This window comes from Synchiropus splendidus, chromosome 10 (assembly GCF_027744825.2).
Source record: "Synchiropus splendidus isolate RoL2022-P1 chromosome 10, RoL_Sspl_1.0, whole genome shotgun sequence".
Classification (NCBI taxonomy): Eukaryota; Metazoa; Chordata; class Actinopteri; order Syngnathiformes; family Callionymidae; genus Synchiropus; species Synchiropus splendidus.
This window is the reverse complement of record NC_071343.1, coordinates 7,240,366-7,258,714: the sequence shown is the minus strand read 5'-3', so window position 1 is coordinate 7,258,714 and position 18,349 is coordinate 7,240,366. Positions and strand designations below refer to the sequence as shown.

Genomic DNA, 18,349 nt, shown 5'->3' with positions numbered 1-18,349 from the left:
CTGATCTGAACAGCAGGTGGCAGTAGCATGACCAAACTTGCTTTCATAAACAAAGAAGAACATTGGCACAGCAGCCCTCTTAACAGAAAGTGACAAGCTATTTGGACCCAGATGGTGATTCGGAATCCCGCCAAAATGTTGATTGCCACACGAATTTCTCTCAAAATTCCACCTTTGTTTTCCCACTTTCATTCAGAAGCAAACCACACGGCGTCATCTCTCTGTGTGCAGGATATGACTCTGAGGCGCAGCACCGTATTGACAGGATGATCCAGTTAATCAGCCGCTAATTTGTTTTCCGCCTCGTGCACCTGCCATTATTGTAGTCGCCTGTGAGGAACGCTTGTGTTTTACATGACGCTTATCCATTTTTGTCATCGCTGTCCCCAAAAGGAGATTTAAGACGTCTTACCCACTGGATTTTTACCGATCAGCAGCTGCTGGGCGTATTCAACTCAGCTGCATCAAATTCACCCACAATCTTGTTTATTATTAAGAGAAGAAAAACGGAGCGATGCTGAGATTTCCACAAGACTATTTCTATCCTTTTCTGCTTAGCTAGTGGAGCTCACTGTGGTATACTGTGGCTCACACTTGGACCAGGATTACTGACAGTATTGATATTCCGCCGTGTTGAGCTCCCGCCTACCTGATTGATTACTGGTGTCCTGAATCAACACCTGACTCATTATGCAACTACACCTCTTCAGAGTGAGTGCTCTTGCTTGTGTTTTGAAGCACTTATGGAAACCCAGTTTTTTTTAAAGTCAATTGACAAAAAAAAAGATTTGGGTTTTAGTAGTGAATGAGGCTTCAAAACATGGTCTCACACAACATTTCTTGGTTGGAAACAGGATACTTTTGGATGTGTCAGTCTCTGTAGAGAGCAGGACTTACATATCTTTCCACTGTGCTGCGCAAGCAAGTTCCAGCAGGCTGCTGCCACCTGGTGTATCATTGAACTCACTGCAGTCAATAATACTTCAAATGGTGAAACCAGTGTTGAATAATATATGGTACATTTATTTTTATAGCTATTCAACATGGTTGTTTAAAGTATCGTTGACATAAGAGCTTTGTTTCCATCCCACACTAACCTGTCTATTCATCAATGACCTCAAATCCACTTTCCTCAACAGTCACAGGTCGCAGTCATTCAAAAGAATGTTGAAGCTGCAGCAAATCTTTCTTTTGTTGACTAGTTTTTAGCCATGAGAAGAAAATCTCTCTCGAATCTGCAGCCTTCCTCATGCGGTCCGTGTCTTCATATGTCCGGCCAGAATGACTTAAGTTCGGCGACAACAACAGTCATTATGTTGTTTCTTTCGGGATTTTTCTGTGAAATGCCATTTGTATCCACCTCTTGATGCATTGTGTTATCCATTACTCTATGAGAGTTCATCTTGCACTTCGCTTGTTTATATGTGGTGGAGGTTGGTCTCTGTTTATGACAGGGTCAATTGAGATTGGTGGATCTTCAGGACTGCTTTACATCTAAGGACTTATTCAAATGATGGACTTGCTGTTCTAGCTTGAATGGGAGGACATTTTTGTCTGCCGAAAAGAACAAAAAGTTTCCTCCTCTGAAACGCTAACCCATGCCTAATCGCTCAAATTTATTTTCCTTGCATTTTGTCAACAGTGAATGAGGTTCCGAGAACTCCCACCTGGTTGACATTTTTTTTTTTTTTGATTCAAATTAAAACACCGATAGCTTAATACCAGAGGAGCCTCATGAAGTGGCACTTATTGAAGTTGAAAATGCAAGACTTCAGTGTTAAGTTGTGGTGGGCAAGTTTCACTGAAGTGGTTGTTCAAATCCAGAGATTTTAGAGCAGAGAGTGTCATCGAGTGGGCTCTGAAAGTGGGGACACTGTTTCATGAAGCCTCACCAGCCCATCACTAGTAGTCAGAGACATCATTGTAGCAGAGATCAAACAATGAAACTGTACCTAAAAATGATTTGACTTGCTTCACTATCGTCTCCTTGACACAAATTACGACGGCAGAGTGAAACACATATGCACTTTCTAAAGTAATCTGGTGAGACCAAAACAATCCTGTGCGACCAATGGCTAGTAGAAGATTCAAGATAATTGCAACCTCCATCCTGTGATTTTAACATGTGAGCCAAAAGAGAGCGAAGCAAGCAAAACATCCTCTCATGAAAAGATGCTCCCAGACTCACTTGCGAGGTGGTGGTTGTGATAAGCAGAATGTCAGCAACTCCATTTGGGCTTTTTCTTTTCACTCTCAGCAAGACTGAACGCACTGAAACCAACCTATGTCGGAAATATTGATTTTTCCATCGAAGGACAAGTTGGAGAAGTAGCTAGCAATAGTCATGTTGACAGTGTTGGTGAGCGCCTGGTGAGACACTGCTGCACAATGTGCCAGTAGACATAGGTGCTGCGTGGCTATAAATAGCAGTGGAGGTCTAGACCAGCTCTGCAGCTGAACACTGTGCAGAGAGAGCACCCGGGCACGGGGGGCGGCGTTAGGTATGGATCTATGGGCTCGGACGTGTATCGGTGGAGAGATAGGAGGCTCAGGAATGTAATGCTGCTTTTGTTGCAACGTTTATCCATGTAAGAATAGATTAAAAGCCGCTTCTTTTATGACTGTAAATAAACACGCTCCCATGCATATTAGTGTCGTAACCAGAGGAAGGAGGAGTCAGATGAAAGAGCGTGCACGCAGACGTGGGTGAGGAGGGGAGCAACTGCTTTATGGTGCTGGTCTTTCAATATGCATGAGCTACTCAAAGATTTACCAGAGAAAATGCTCTTCTCATCTTGGCTCTCGTGAGAAGAAGCCGAGGCAGTGCTCGTAACCAAGGTCAGAGATCCTGTAGGTCATGAAGACCTGGGGGCGCGAATGGGTGGAACTCAGTGTCTGGCAAGAGTCTAGGAGACGTAGATGTTTTAATGGATCATTATTGGCCTCATTGTTTCTTGCACCGCTAGACATACTTCCTGTGGGGAAGCACATGCAGTCGCCTGATGACTTCAATCCATTAACAGTCGCTAACGTAGCTTCTTGTTGTGCCCTATCACGCTTAAATAAAGTTTAGCTCGATATTATCAGTCCATTAAACCAGTGTTTTTCAACCTGTTTTAAGTCATGGCACACTCCTTGAAAAAAAGTGAGAAGGATCACCTCGGCCACAACACTATTGAGTCCTGTAGAAAACCCCTTTTAATTTGTGAAAAATTGTAGATACTGACACTTGGCTATTTTGACATGCTATTTGCAAAAACAAATTTCAGAAAATGTATTTGTTTAAACATTTCTCCAGGAAAATGTATGTTAAATTCGATTTTATCGCAATCTCTTTTGCATTTAGATTATTATTATTTATTTATTTTAGATTATTATTATTATTAGATTATTTTAGGTATTGGTGTTTTTTTTAACCTTTTAGCCCACTTTTAACCCGCGAACTAAACACGTTAGCCGTTAGCACTGTTAGCTCTGCGGTGCACACAGTCTTTGGCGTCGTGGGACCAACAAAGAACACTCCGTAATTCTGTTGTCAAGGTGCGTGGACAAGTTATAGGTGCATCGGGTTTGAAAACAACTCGAAGTTTGGATGGAATAAGAAAAATAGAACACCATCGCTAGCAAGTTAAAATTCACCTGCATTTATAGTGTAATTATTATTAAACTGTATACTGTTGAGTATACAGTGTAGTGTATACAGTGTATAGTGTGAGCGCTCCAGGGGAGCTTTTGTATGTTATTTCTAATCTCCATTGAGACTTGTTTCTTTTTCATCCTTTATTGCGTTATTTAAATATTTATCATGAATTAAAATAAAAAGGTGACATGTCCTAAGGGGTTAAATGTGTCTCTTATCTCTGAATAAAAATGGAGAGTTAATAGCATCACGTTTTATCCATCGATTCTACTATATTAGCGATCTGGTTTATGGTTACAAACAATCCTGACAGTCAGACACTAGTGATGTCCCTGTTTCTACAGGCCACATGACAGTGAGTGAGACACAGCTGGAGAATGTAACGTGACTAATGACAAACAGCTGCACTGTTCGCTCAGCATCATTGTGATCGTAAGAGACAGTGTCACTTTGTCTAGTCAGGCAGTAGAATGTTGTGTTCACTGTGATGCAGACGGAGCCTTAGTAGGCTCTGGTTTCTTGGCTAATTAAACTGTGCAACATCTTTGTGTTTTATCAAGCGAGCAATGTTGACCTTGTAAACCTGTTTGGGTGTTCAAATTCTGCCGCATATTTACTGTTGGGGAGCATTTTAAAATGACCGTTCCAACAACGAGAATCTATTAATATCATTTATTTCATGCATATAGTATCTTAAATCCTTGTGCTGGGACGATATGCATATGGTCAGATTCAGTTTCTTTTTCCAATACTTGTGTGCCGATTCGATTTAGATTGCGATTGTGATTTATTAGTTTAAAGAAATACTGTGATCATAAAAATGCAGCTCACCGTTTCCCACAGATATTTGTGTAAATATCAAGAGTTCATGTGGAGCAGAGAGCGCTAACATGTTAGCACAGGGCTGCCAATTCTCTTGTAACCGGAGTAAAACTCCAGCAAAAGAGGCTTTTGTCAGGCCACGCTTCCTATTTGTCAGGCCTTTCTAGCCAAGTGGCTTCATATGTGTATGTATATTATTAATACAGTTCGTGGTGAGCTCACGAAATGGCACTGTGGAGTGACAGTTGGCTGTGTGAAATCAGCAACGAAAATAAAAGCTTGTTTTAAAAGAGTATTAAACTTCTTGATCGACTGCTCTATTGAGCAGGGGACGCTTGAGCCCGGGTTCCCAACTGTTTACCAGGAAACTCATATGATGTCATGTCCTGCCACGTTATGTGGGAAAAAAAACAATTATGGGCAGAAATACCAATATTTAATATTGTCGCCCGATATATTTGAGAATCGTTTTTTTCCCCCAGTCCTAACATGCATTAAGTTATATTAAAACCTCTTTCTCTTTGTTTCAGACGGTGCGCCATGGGTTTCCCTACCAGCCCACAGCATTGGCATTTGACCCAGTGCAGAAGATATTGGCCATCGGCTCAAGATCAGGAGGTGTACGAATGTATCCTTTCAAGCTGCAGGTTTAATTCACATGGTGTAAACACAATGGAAGATTGGTTGGGAGCCATTTCTCGTGAGATGGAAGAGAAAGAAAAGACGTCCAGGTTTGCAACAAAAAATCCAGCAGTCTGGAACATTTCCCAGATTTACCGGGGCTTCCCTTGTTTTTGTTGCCTCATTACACAAACTGAAATTTGACACATAATATTGTATATCTGGATTTTTGTGGTACCTTCACCCAGGTGTTTTGAGTAGGTTCTAGCCAATTACTTACCTGTAGTTGCAACGCATGTAATGTCAGATATGTTTTTGCATTAAGATTGATGTCAACTTGCAAATGTTGGTCATGAAGCTGGGAACTATACTGGTATATAGCCAGTAGCTATGAAAGGAAATAGTGAAGCAGAGATGTCCCACTGGTTCTGTGCCTCCCATGACAACAATGCCCACAAAAATGGAAAGGTGCTCTTTTGGTGTTGTCAGGTTGTTGCCTGCCAGCTTACTATCGTGAACAATTGCTATTGCATTACAGAGGACTTTTGTCAGATCACTTGAACCCCTCATTTCGCGTCACAGCTTCACGATGAAACTGTCATTTTGTCAGTCTGTAAAAGTGCCAATGAAAGGTTAGGAAGTTTTAAAAAAGAATCGTGGAAGAACTGCAAGATCTTTTGTTAAATTATAACTTATTTCCACTGAAATTGTACATTAACTGTGGGGGTTGACTGCGCTACCAAAGTGGAGTATAACAGTTCCATCACCCTTTCTCCTCCTCTCTTCCTCCTCCTCCTTTCCGCACCGTCGGTTCTCATCCGCTGGCTCTAATGTGGAGGGTTTCCGACAGCCCGCCTCCTGGGTCTCCAGGTCACGGGGATGATAGTGGACGCTATAGTGCAACGGTAGGTAGAGTTTTACGCCATCATGAAAAGGCTATAAAGAAAAAAATCAAAATAATATACTGCAGCATCTTTTCCTCCGTCAAAAGAGAGATGAAAATATGTTTCCTCCTGAATCTCCTTTGAAATCACACCATGTCTCTGCGGACCTGCGAGGCGCAGACTAAATGGTGTGAAATGACACTGTAAAAGACACAAAATGACTTCATGTTAGGTGTGTTACACACCACTGGAGGAGACCTCCCGAAGCCCCCGGAGTTCCCGGAGTCCCTTTGGGCCTCAGGAGGCAGTAAACAATTATCAGTGCTTCCCTGCTGGGTGAGGAGATGGACAGATGAGGAATCTGCTGATCTGGTGAGGTGGAGTAAGTCGAGGCAGCAACACTGGAATAGCAACAGAGCGGAGATGCTGAGAACGGCGGTGTGTGTTTGGTGACAAAAGGGGAGGAGCGGGTGAAAGTGATGTGACTTGATTTCGAGATGAGCTTGGCTCGCTGTTTCTGTTTGATATCCTCATCTCCGCCTCTGTTTCACTAACTGTGAAGCATGGCGGCGATCTGTGCTGGATGGCAGCCTTTGACTGACTTGGCGTTTGTATTGACATGCTGCACACATCCCACACTTCTCCCGTGTGGCCTCTCGCTGATTCTCTCACACACACACCTCTCCATCTCGGCTATTCTCCGTCGCCTCCTGTCTAGAGGATCTTTTCTTCTGTTTATTCAATTCAACCTCAGTCCGTCCTTCACAGCGCGTCGGAGTGTTTTTGCTTCTCCCTTGAAGGGTTTTAACATCCACCTTCTGCCATGGTCTCATTCTTTCCTTTTATTGTTCTCTGCCGTGCTGTTACTCCACTCGAAGCGTTTTCGTGTTCAGCTGCAGAAGAAACCTGCCGTGCTTCTTTATCTTTTTCACCAGGCAGAACCAAGGTCTATCGATCAGGTTTTCATTTGTCAGATAAACATGACCCATTATGAGGCTCGTCCTCGCTCCCTGCCGTCTGAACACATCTTTATTTTTGACCAAAATGTACAAGAAATGTATATCGATCGTCCACGCCCCAAAGTTAAGCCATCACATGACACTATTGATCGACTGTCTGACAGTGATTCTATGGACTCACCGCCAACTCATATGAGCATGACTGTGTTTGCTCTGCAATGTGAAAAATGACCCATCTGTGGACATAATCCTGCTTCTATTAAACGCTGGGTTTATGATTCAGATGCAGCAAACGTTTAATCTGAACTGAACTTTTGAAGATATGTACAGCATATATGTAGCTATATGTAGCGGGGTGACGCCCCATTGCAAAGAACATTGCATTATTCCAGTCATCTGTATCTATATTGTAGTGATGGGCTGCTGAGGCTTCATGAAACAGTGACCTAAGTCAGTAAGTGTCACTTTGAAAAATGATGAGAGGTTTTATTAAAATGGTTGTTCAAATCCAGACGTCTTGGAAGAGAGTGCCATCTAGTGAGCTCCGAAAATGAGGACACAGTTTCATGAAGCCTCAGCGGCACATCCCTACTATAGCGTGTTTACTACATTTGTTTCACATTATATCTGTTATTATTCAATTCAATGTATTTGTTTTTTGTTTTTGCAGCACATACCGCATCAGTTGCGCAGAGATGGAGTGCGCTGTAGGGCTAAATTTGTTAGTCGTGTCATGTAGGGTAAATACTGGCAGTGACTCAGTGAAATTTCATTGAGAATACTTGCATGTATTTTCATTCAGATCAGGCCTGTATTAGCTATTTAGAGTGCTCCGTGTGAACACAGAAAGGTGAGCTGAGATACACCTGCCCTTGGCCCTGAGCAGTTTCCCGTCCAAAGTAGAGGTTTTTATAATTAATGAATAGCATGTCTCTGACCCATATCAGACATCTTGTCTGTGGGTCACAACCTAGTGTTCATCATTTAGAAGTTGCTCTTTGCTTTTCTGGCACAGGTCATTTTTTGTTGCTGTATTTTGCTCAACAACATCCGTCCAGCCCTTGTCCCGGGGGTTATCCATGGTTGGGTTGCTAGGGCGACAACCTGTGCCCAAAGATCAAGACGTCCCTTTCACCAGAGACCCTGTCTTGCATGTCATGTACCGGCTGTGGGGCCTCACCAAATTGCACACACCCAGGACATAGCACATAACAGCAAGCTGTCGTCTGGGTGAAGTAGAGCACAGAGAGAAATACATACATCCGCGTATAATTGTTTCAGTCGTATTTCTTCCTGCAACTTTCGATGACCGAACTATTTGTCACTCATTATTGCTTGTAGGCTGTTTAAGAGGACTTCATAAATTCTACCAAAATATTGGTTCTGAAGTTCAGTTGACGGTGAAGCTGCGTTTGAGTTTGTGCATTCACTGTGTATGATTCCTCCCACACAATCTTCATTGAGTCAATTTTGGGAGGCGTCATTGCAGATGGTTGTCCCAACTTCATGCTTCCTGCAAAGGACTGGCATCCTCTCTGTGGTCTCCTACCCTCTTGCCCTATGCAAATAGGGTATGATCCTGTCCCTTGCAACCACTACATACCACAAGTGGTTAAAAACAGATTGACGCTTTAATTCAGGCCCATTCATTCCATGTTTTTGTGTACTGATTCATTTCTATCAAACTTTAAGATGAGGTACTATAAGGTAAGATAACAACATCAGCCTTACAAAACCGAAAGCATCTGCTCATTGGAAGTGTGAAAATCTCTCCGTCTTCTCTTCGTTCTTTTTCGTAAACCACTTCTTCAACCTTATAATCCGTCTTCATCATATCTCTTCTGGGTTCTTCTTTAGTTTGGGCTTCGCTGGGAAGGTCATAGGTCCCAGTCTGGTGAATGGTGCATAACAACGATGCCATCAAAGTTGGCGCAGCGGGTTGGCAATGACTCTCTCTGCAGTGGGCTCCAAGGACACTCCCTCTCTGCCTCTGGCAAGATCACCAAAATATGCTGAGATTTGGTTTAGCGAGAGGAAATGGGAGAGAACAGCAGCGTGGCTGTTGCGTGTCTCTGTGTGTTTGTGTGCAGTCGAAGTGTATGTTATTTCAATCAGGGTCTCAGGTAATTGAATTCCTCTGTCAGATAAGCAGTCACTCCTCATAACTGTCAATTGGATCAGAAGAAAGGGAAAACAAGGAGGAGATGAGAAGGGTGGATGGCCAGGGGTGGCTACACAATGGTCACATCAACAGCTTGTTCAGCACTGAAGGTGCAGTCAACATTGATCTGAAGCTATCAGCCGCTTCAGAGGCAGTGATGGTTCAATTCAAGATAAAATAGTTTGGATAACACACATAATAATTCAGCTGCTTCTCATGAAACATGACCCCGGAGGTTGGTTCCGTCTATGAGGCAGATGTATTTCGACTTTGACTTTGATATGAAGTCTGGGCGAATCAATAAAATGGAATAAAAGCTGATGCAAGTTTCTCCTCTGTCAACACGAAGCACTTTCCGAGCTCACGTTCCGGGCAAATCTGTTGACAGTGCAGAGTGACGGAAGTGAGTTAGTCGACGGCCGCTTGGTAAACAAGCCTGAGCATTAGCATGTGGGGCAAATAATCTCAGCAGCAGCCACATGATGTTGATGGTCCAGCAGCAAGCAATTAGTGGGGCGTGAGCGCGTGATTGGACTCGGCCACTTTGTAAACACAAAGCTTCTGTTTCACTCCATTTGTCCGTCGCTGTCTCGTCGCGCGAGCGCCACAGCTGCTTGGAGAAACGGCTCATCGCGTCGCCATGAATTAAGTATTTCAATGGGATGCTATGTGACAAGCAGTCGTCAATAACAGCTGGTTATAAAGTGACATTGGAATGATAAATGTGTTGAACCTTGTGGGAGTCAGTGTATACATGGTCAGCATGTTTTTCCAACATGTGCAGCAGCAGATCAATGGCTCAATATGAAGGGCAAGATTGAATGACTGTTCCCCTCTTCACCCTTCTTTAAACTGTCCAGTGAACACTAAAACAACCAAACAGAACTCTTCATCCACATATTCATTTTGCTGTGGTGTCCCCCAAGGCTCCTTTTAGGCGCCTTGAGATTTTCTGCTTTATGTCTAGCCTGTTATGCAGATAACACTCAGATATACAGATAAGGAATTCTGAAGTCATTGCTACTGTTTCCACCAACTAGATGTTAAAAAAAAATATCCTTTCGTTGTTCCCGTCAATAGCTGAAGTAGTTCATTCACAAAACTCTCATAGCTTCTCTAAAAACAGCCTCCGCATATGGTCCAAAACTGTGGCGTCCAATATGACTTCCCACTTTCACCTAAACCATTACTGTTTCCTTCATTTACAATTGATGCCTGGCATCAAAGCAATGCTCTCAAGTCCTATTCATGTGTCCATGGTCGTCGGTCTGGAATACAGTGTTTCTCTACTCACTGGTATCAAGAAGAAAGCTCTATCACGCCACCAACTGGTCCAGAACTCAACAGCGAGACTTCCAACTGCCAACATTAGGCCAGTTCAACACGTTTATAACATCAGTGGCAGCATTTATTTTGGCTTTAAGATTTTATTGGTGACTTTAAAAGTCCATTCTTGGGCTGTAGCCCCCCACAAGCCCCTAAGTCAATACTTAAATCTACTCCATCTGAGCTCCTTTACTGTGGAAAGCCTGCATGTGGAGACATGCTGTGCTATCACCACTGTCCTACTTACCTCTGTTTTTGCTGACATGTTGTCCAACCACATTTATGTGCATACATGAGCATGCGTACATGTACACTTTTGGCACAGCATTCAGAAAAGGTTCTATCATAAAGAATATCTTAGTAATGAATACAGGCTTGTGTTCAAGAAACTAGTTGCCCTAGATAAATGAAAACCATCCGGATGTTTGTGAGAAGTAACAAAACACCCATCCACATTCGAGCGACTGGCTCTTAATTGAAGTATTCACGATAGTCTTTGCGGTAACACAGTTGGAACGCAAGAGTGATGGCAGAGAGTCTACCACCAATGGTGAGCTCGCAGAAATGCTGTCCTGCTAGTGAGACGTAAAAGTGATGAAGCGGCAGTTTTCTGCAATCCATAACCACACACTGCACACTGTCCTCATTCGACCCCTGTGGGATGCATGATATTATGCGCCTGTGCTGCAGTTCAGCCATGCTCCAACCAGGAGAGGAAAACAATAATGCTGCACGCCTGATTGGATGGAAACAAGCAAGGTTGGTGTTTAATGGCTGCTGCTACAGCTCCAACTAAATCAAGGAACAAGTAAAAATGGAAGGAAATAATGAATAAATCCCCCTCCCTCTATCTCATTGGCACATGTTTTCTTAAATATAAAACTTACAATAGCTCCCACAAAAGGATGTCGGCAAGGATGAAAGGGAAAATGTCCAAAAGGTTGGTGAGGCCAGCAATGTTGTATGGTTTGGAAACAGTGGCACTGAGGAAAAGACAGGAGGCAGAGCTGGAGGTAGCAGAGATGAAGATGCTGAGCTTCTCTCTGGGAGTGAGCAGGATGATGATAGGATCAGAGGGACAGCACATGGGCTCAGGTGTTTAGGAGACCAAGTCAGAGAGGCTAGATGGAGATGGTTTGGACATGTGCAGAGGAGAAAGAGCCAGTACATTGGTAGATGAAGATGTTGAGGTTGGAAGTGCCAGGCAGAAGGTGGAGAGGAAGGACAAAGAGGAGATTGATGGAGGTGGTGAAGGAGGACATGAGGTTTGTAGGTTTGAGAGAAGAGGAAGCTGAGGACAGGGTGAGATGGAGGAAGATGATCCGCTGTGGCCACCCCTGAAGGGAGAAGCCCAAAGGAAAAGAAGAAGTAGAAGACAATATCTCCCATTTCATACTCTACGTGACTGAAAAAAATCCCACGCTTTTAGCTTAATAAAGATGACCACTTAGTGGCGGTACATATCCATGCCAGGCCAGGGGGCGGGGCATATGACCTGGCCCTTTAAAACCCTCAACGCTATCAGTTTCGCACCAAGTGCACTAGCTGACTCCCCATCAACATGGCTGCAGTCCAATACAGACACGAAGAGAGAACAAGTTAGGCAGCTGGGCAATTGAAATGATCATAAACAGACTTTATATCATTTATTCTAACACTGTCGTGACGGAGGGTCCGAGCTGCATCCCGAGCCCAGCCCAAAGTGTTGCCACTGTGACCACCAACTTAAAAACAATTCAGTGTTCTGCTATATTTACTCATTTCTATTCAGTACATCGAGCCTTTTGACATGTTCCAAATTCTCTGGCCTCCCTGTCTTCTTGACAGCTAGCAAACTCTGCTTCCTGTCTTTGTGTCATAGCTAATGCCTCTCGAAGTGCCACAAAACTTTCATACTTCACTGATCCCTGCCCAGCTTGTCCTTGCCACCTGCACCGTTGTCTTCCCAATACTGCTTCTTACCCAGAGTAGAGAGAATAAATACAGTATGTCATGTTCCAATGACTCCCTATTTGCTTCCACGTTGTCCTGTATGGTAGTTTGTAACTTAACTGCAGTGATGGGCTGATGAGGCTTCATGAAACAGTGTCCTCATTTTCAGAGCTCAGTAAGTGGCACTCTCGCTCTAAAAAATGATGAGAGGTTTCTTTCAAATGCTTGTTAAAATCCAGCGATTTTATAGCGGAGAGCACTGTTTCAAATGAGGACACTGTTTCATGAAGTCTCATCAGCCCATCGCTACTTACTAGTGTTCGTCATGTACCTGCTGTATTGGGTCAGTTACTACTTTTTCAACATTTCCTCTCTGTAAAATCTGTTCAGAAGCCAGATCACCAATTTTCCTCGCCGTTCAAATTGTTCCTTCTGTCATGGTGACCGAGAACTTATCCCATTTTTGTGTTCCAGTCCCAGTGAATTACATGCTGTAAGGCAAAGATGCCTTTTCTACTGGAGGTTTAGTAGGTGCTGTATTTCATGGCTGTCTACCACAATTCTGTCCGTCCTTCTCTGCACTCCCCCGTGTGCCTAAATATCAAACGTCAGAACAGTACCGTCACTCTCCCAGCGATGACGACATTCCTTTTGTCTTTGTGTGTTTGTGTGTCAGAGAGGTTGATGATGCTATTTTTACATTTCTGCTTGGGCGGCAAAGTAGAGCTGCACTCAACGCACGACTGCAGGAAGTATGATGACACACACTTCCTCTGTATGTTTTCTCTTAAAAAAAAAAAAAAAAAAGCTATTCTTTTAAATGCACTTTTTAAAGCCCCTCAAGTGAACATGAACATTTCGCTCTCGAGACTCACACGCATCCCTCCAGTTCATCTCCTTCGTTGCTCTTTGGTTCTTTTTTTCCAGGCCTGTAGAGATGGTGAGATGGTCCAGGACTGAAAGGTCGAATGACTATTAATAGAAGCTCTGACAATTATCAGGGAAATGCCAGCAGCATATACTCAGCCTACCTACTGCTCTGACCACAGCGTTGACAACATGCTGGACACGTTCCTTTAAAGGTGTAGTGGCATGACACGCAATTAGGTATTGCAGTCCTGAAATAAATCGCAGTAAAGTTCAGATCGCACAGTCACCGAGAAGCTCATGTAGAGTTGTTTTGGTGCCACCACCTCTCGGGATACAGGTTCGAATCCAGCTTGTGGCAACCTCAGTCCTGTCTGAGTGGAGTTAGTATGTTCTCCCCGTACTGCCACGGTCCAAACAGCGGTTAAGTGAGTAATTGTTTGTGTGAGTAAGCAGTAGGAGGTGAATGAAGAGAGCAGTTCCTTCCTTCAAATTTAGAATCAAATTTATTGCCATGGTCAGTGGGGAGCCCACCAACGAGGAAAGTGTTTTGGAATAAAATAAAATAAAATAAAATAACAACAGGGCTGTTCACGAATTCAACAGTCTGATGGCCGAGGGGAAGAAGCTGTTCCTGTGACGGGAGGTTCTGGTCTGGATGGACCGTAGCCTCCTGCCAGAGGGAAGAGGAACAAACAGTCCATGTCCATGGTGAGAAGGGTCGGCTCTGATCCGACCTGCACGTCTCTGGGTCCTGGAGACATACAGGTCCTGAAGAGGTGGCAGGCTGCAACCGACCTTCTCAGCAGAAGGTACGATGCGCTGCAGTCTGCTCTTGTCCCTGGAGGTGGCGCTGTTGTACCACACAGTAATAGAGGAGGTGAGGATGGACTGGATGATGGCCGTGTAGAACTCCACCAGCAACTTCGTCGGCAGTCGTAGTTTTCGTAGCTGCCTCAGGAAGAACATTCTCTGCTGGGCCTTCCTGAAGAGGGACCTGATGGTTGGCTCCCATTTGAGGTCCTCAGTGATGGTGCTTCCTAGGAAGCAGAAGGAGTTTACAATAGTAATGGGAATATTTTTATCACGGTTTGACCCCTCTCCAGCCAAAGATGGCGGATTCTGATTTTCATCTCTGAAAAAGATGATCCTCTGTGTTAACATGTGGTCAGAGGTGTGTTAAGACTGAATTTGTGCCAATAATCGTCTGCAGTAAGAGTTGTAAATGGTGTTGTTCAATACATTGGGTCAAAAATCTTCATGCCCCAACTTGAATGTAGCCAATCAGGAAACAAGATAAGTCAGAAACATGGAAGCACAGGGTGAAGTATTGATATTTCATATTCATCTGATCCTGAGGAGTCAATATCACTCCGATGTTTTGCCATCTTCAATATAATTTCCTTAGTGTCTGTAAATTATTTTCTCGGCTACTGACATTTTCTTGAGGCAGGGCAAACTGGCCACTCTGAACTCTGTTACAACGCACTGTTGATCTATGTATTGAGATACTAACATGACAATGCAAATAAAACATTCAGATGTTTCTTCATGACATCACTGACATCACTATACAGCGAGCACACAAACACACATCTAAGCAACGTCTTCATTGCCATGTATATATTTGATCCCAGCCATCAACAGGGAGTTGCGACAGATGGCTACTGCCATTATTTTTTCGTCATGTAAAACTTCAGTCGCCGAGAAAACAATTTACCAACACCGGCGGCTGGCACAAGCTTGATCTTCCACTCTGTGAGAAGTGGTTTGCGTTCCTGCCCCTTTTTTGTCATGAGTTTTCTTTCATATTTTCATGTTAAAACACCCAAGACCACCGTTGTCATATCCACTTCCATAATATTCCAAAGTATTCTGCTTTTCAGTTGTTGCAATTTTCCTACAGGATTTTTATATGTGAGATTTATTGACTTATCACTTGAGACAAACACCAAAAAGACATTTATTTCTCAGTTTAATGTCCAGTTGACCTAATTTACTCTACTCTCAAAAATAAAAAAAAGAGGTCAAAACGATTTTCCTGACGCATCGCTGGTGGGAAATAGCTGAGTGAGTTGCAAGCGGAGCTGCACCTAATCAAATATCTCCAGGAAATCATATTGCCCAAAGTGCATAGTGGCAGGGATGGAAGTGATTCAGCCACAAGTGGAGTAGTTGATGAAAGCTTTGATTTTGCTTTTTACGTCTGTTGCTAGATTGTCTTTTATCGCGGGCAACAGCTTCTATTCCATTTCCCCCTCTCACCCAAAACATATAAGAAGAGCTCTAAATGGACGGGAGCTTGGTGCGCCCTATTCATCGCAGTGACGCACCATAATCTGGCTGAGTGCTTGCGCTACAATACAAAATAAAATTGAGTCTAAAACTGAACCCTGCGAGAGCAGCGACCCAAGTCGTGCAGAGAAGCGATGCCTTGCCTGGAAACCATCTATGCACCATGAAGCCCATTTAGATGTCAGCTGCTGTGTCACTGAAATATCATCTAGCTTCCGTAACATGTCAGTTCCTCCGACGCACAGATAAGTGAAAAACAGTGTTTTTGAAGGTGATGATTTCAGGATGGATATCACTGTATCCGCACCGACGTTGACAAGTGAACTGTGGACTCCTGCTGTGAGGAAAATGTGTGTGTGTGTGTGTGTGTTTTGGAGTGTGATCTTCTTGCACATTTATTTTAGTCCTAAAAATGCTGCCATGCAGTTGAACGGCCTGAGTAAGTGTAAAGTGCACAGAGAGACTGAAGAGTCAGAGATCTATGGCTCTATTTTGGTGACTGCATTGAGAGCAAAAGTGCTGCGTAAGGAACAACGCAGCACTATTTTAACCATTTTATCCAGAGTTGAGGTGTTTCCAAAAAAAGGTGCAGTCCCTGAAGGTTACTTTCTAAGAAGATTAAGTCAGCGTTGCTTCATTTTCACTTCATAATTCCATACATTACGATTATAATTTTTTTGTTTTTTATTAAACGCAAAATTGTTTTGTGTGACACAGCAAAATAAATGCACCTTTTTCTAATCTTTTGTTCTGTATATTCCTATCATGGTGCAAAATATTCCTCTCCTGCATAATTTTTCAGGAGCATAATAACTGAGAGCTTATATTTAATCTACAGATTCTCCAACACTCTTGATAACAGACAATTATTCCGACCTCTGTTCATCATTTTAGGCTCATGCTGACCCATGAACGGAGCAGACACATTCTGCAAGGCAGGAAACCACCTTATTTTGCTCAGCATGTTTCCTTGTTTCAATAATATTGACGCTTGTGTTGTGTCCGCCTTCCGTCTTTCAGGGTAAAGCAATTAACCGCGGTGACAATTCAATGAAACCTGGACCCTTAAGTGTTTAATTGGATGGGATTGCACATCCTAGATTTGGCACGTGGAGACTTGCGTCTGCCCCACGTGCGCCACTCAAGGAGGTGTGAATGCATACTGTGCATGGCTTTGTTTCCACGCTTGAACGTGTTATGTAACGCCAGAGATGTCTGATATCATCGCAGCGTGGCGATGAATAGAATGATTGAAATGGAAGTGAACAATAGTGCAGGATATTGGTATTTTGGAAGCTGTGTAACTGATAAGAGGAATAGCTGCATTGTTATCTGAGTACTCTGCGATGCCTTCGTGGATAGCAGCGCGAATCAGTACAAAGAGTAGATGAAAGGACTGTTAGATCCATGTCTGCTGTTTAAAATTCACCAAAGTGTACAGGGAGCCTCCTCAGTGTCCCTGGGTAAACTTCTGTGTTTTGATACCCATTTTCTTTCGCAAGCCGACATTCTCCTTCGCCAAAAACATTCTTAAACATAATTTCTACATCAGGTTATTATTGAGAGTTATTCCCCTGCATTCAGCTTGGTATTAGGACATAAAAACATACATCTGTCAGCCCAGCGTTGACGCAGAAATAAGAATGAAATTTCCAAAAGTTGATGACGACAAAGTACCTCTTGCACAAAAACGGAAAACATAGGCAGCGTTGTAGGAGGTGCTGAATATATCAAGACTGGAGGATAGAGAATTTCTGCTATGGTTATGTCTTCTTCCTGTCTCATTTGCACCGTATATCACGTAACAGCAACACTGCCCCCACTGTTTCCAGTGGGACTGCGCGGTTTGGCACATATCCGTAAGCTTTGTGGAAACATACAGAAATACAGTCGAAATAAACGCAAGGCACGGACTGGAGCGGCTCTTTGCACTCTGCCTTCAGAGCAGAAGGATTTCTGTCAGTACTTGGTCAACTGGGGGCGCTATGCAGAGAAGTGTTGTTTGACAGCAAGTGCTTCTGCAACAAAGCAGACACAACCTCAGCCCTCACTGGAGGTGACTGGCTCTTGTTCAATGGAACTCATTCACTGTCATACACTGTTGATGCGGCTGAAAACCTCAACTATATCGTGTCTTTTTGCTGAGTTGTTCTCTTCCCAATTCACTGCAGACTGTTTCCGATTGTGTCGTCATGTCCTACATCTTGAACCAGCCTTGCCTCAGAAGAATTTTCACACTCCCGCTGTTCACTCGCTTACACATTTCAGGACTTAATTCTCCAGGTGAGCACACCTGAAAGGGTCTTTAGTGTGAAAGTGAAAGCACCCAAGTAGCACTATCAGAAGTCGTGATGGGCAGATGAGGCTTCATGAAACAGCGTCCTAACTTTCTGAGCTGAGTGGGTGGAGTTAAAAAATGATATGTTTCATTGAAATGGTTGCTCAAATCAAAAGATTTTAGCCAGAGAGTGCCATCTGGTGGACTCCTAAAAGGCAGACACTGTTTCATAGAGCCCCATCAGTCCATCACCGATCAGCGAGCCTCTTTTGAATCTTAAATTTCTACCTCATATGATTTCGAGCGTGCTAGCGGTACTGGATGCCATGCTGCCCTATCTCAAAAAGTGAATCCACCGATAACAAAAGTGAGGTTCATCCAACAGAGCTTAATATAATGGACAAAGACAAAGGGAGGCGGTGAACAGAGTGAAGACAGGGTGGAAAAGACGAACAGTGGAGTCCTGAAAGGGGAAGCTTCATAGGGCAGATGTAGGAGAGGCCATGTTTTAGAGAGAAAAACACAGGAAGAAGAGTGAGAGTTGAGAAAGAGATGAAGACACTG

General features: G+C 43.4%; 1 protein-coding gene across 14 annotated transcripts in view; it reads left to right on the top strand.

The window, feature by feature from the left end:
* Nucleotides 1-18,349, top strand: part of stxbp5l (syntaxin binding protein 5L) — a 96,117-nt gene that overhangs the window by 9,717 nt on the left and 68,051 nt on the right. For all 14 annotated transcript variants that reach the window (XM_053878238.1, XM_053878237.1, XM_053878233.1 and 11 more), the window contains exon 2: nucleotides 4,993-5,090. In XM_053878238.1, coding sequence (XP_053734213.1) covers nucleotides 4,993-5,090 — 98 coding nt within the window. The remainder of the gene's footprint in view (nucleotides 1-4,992; nucleotides 5,091-18,349) is intronic.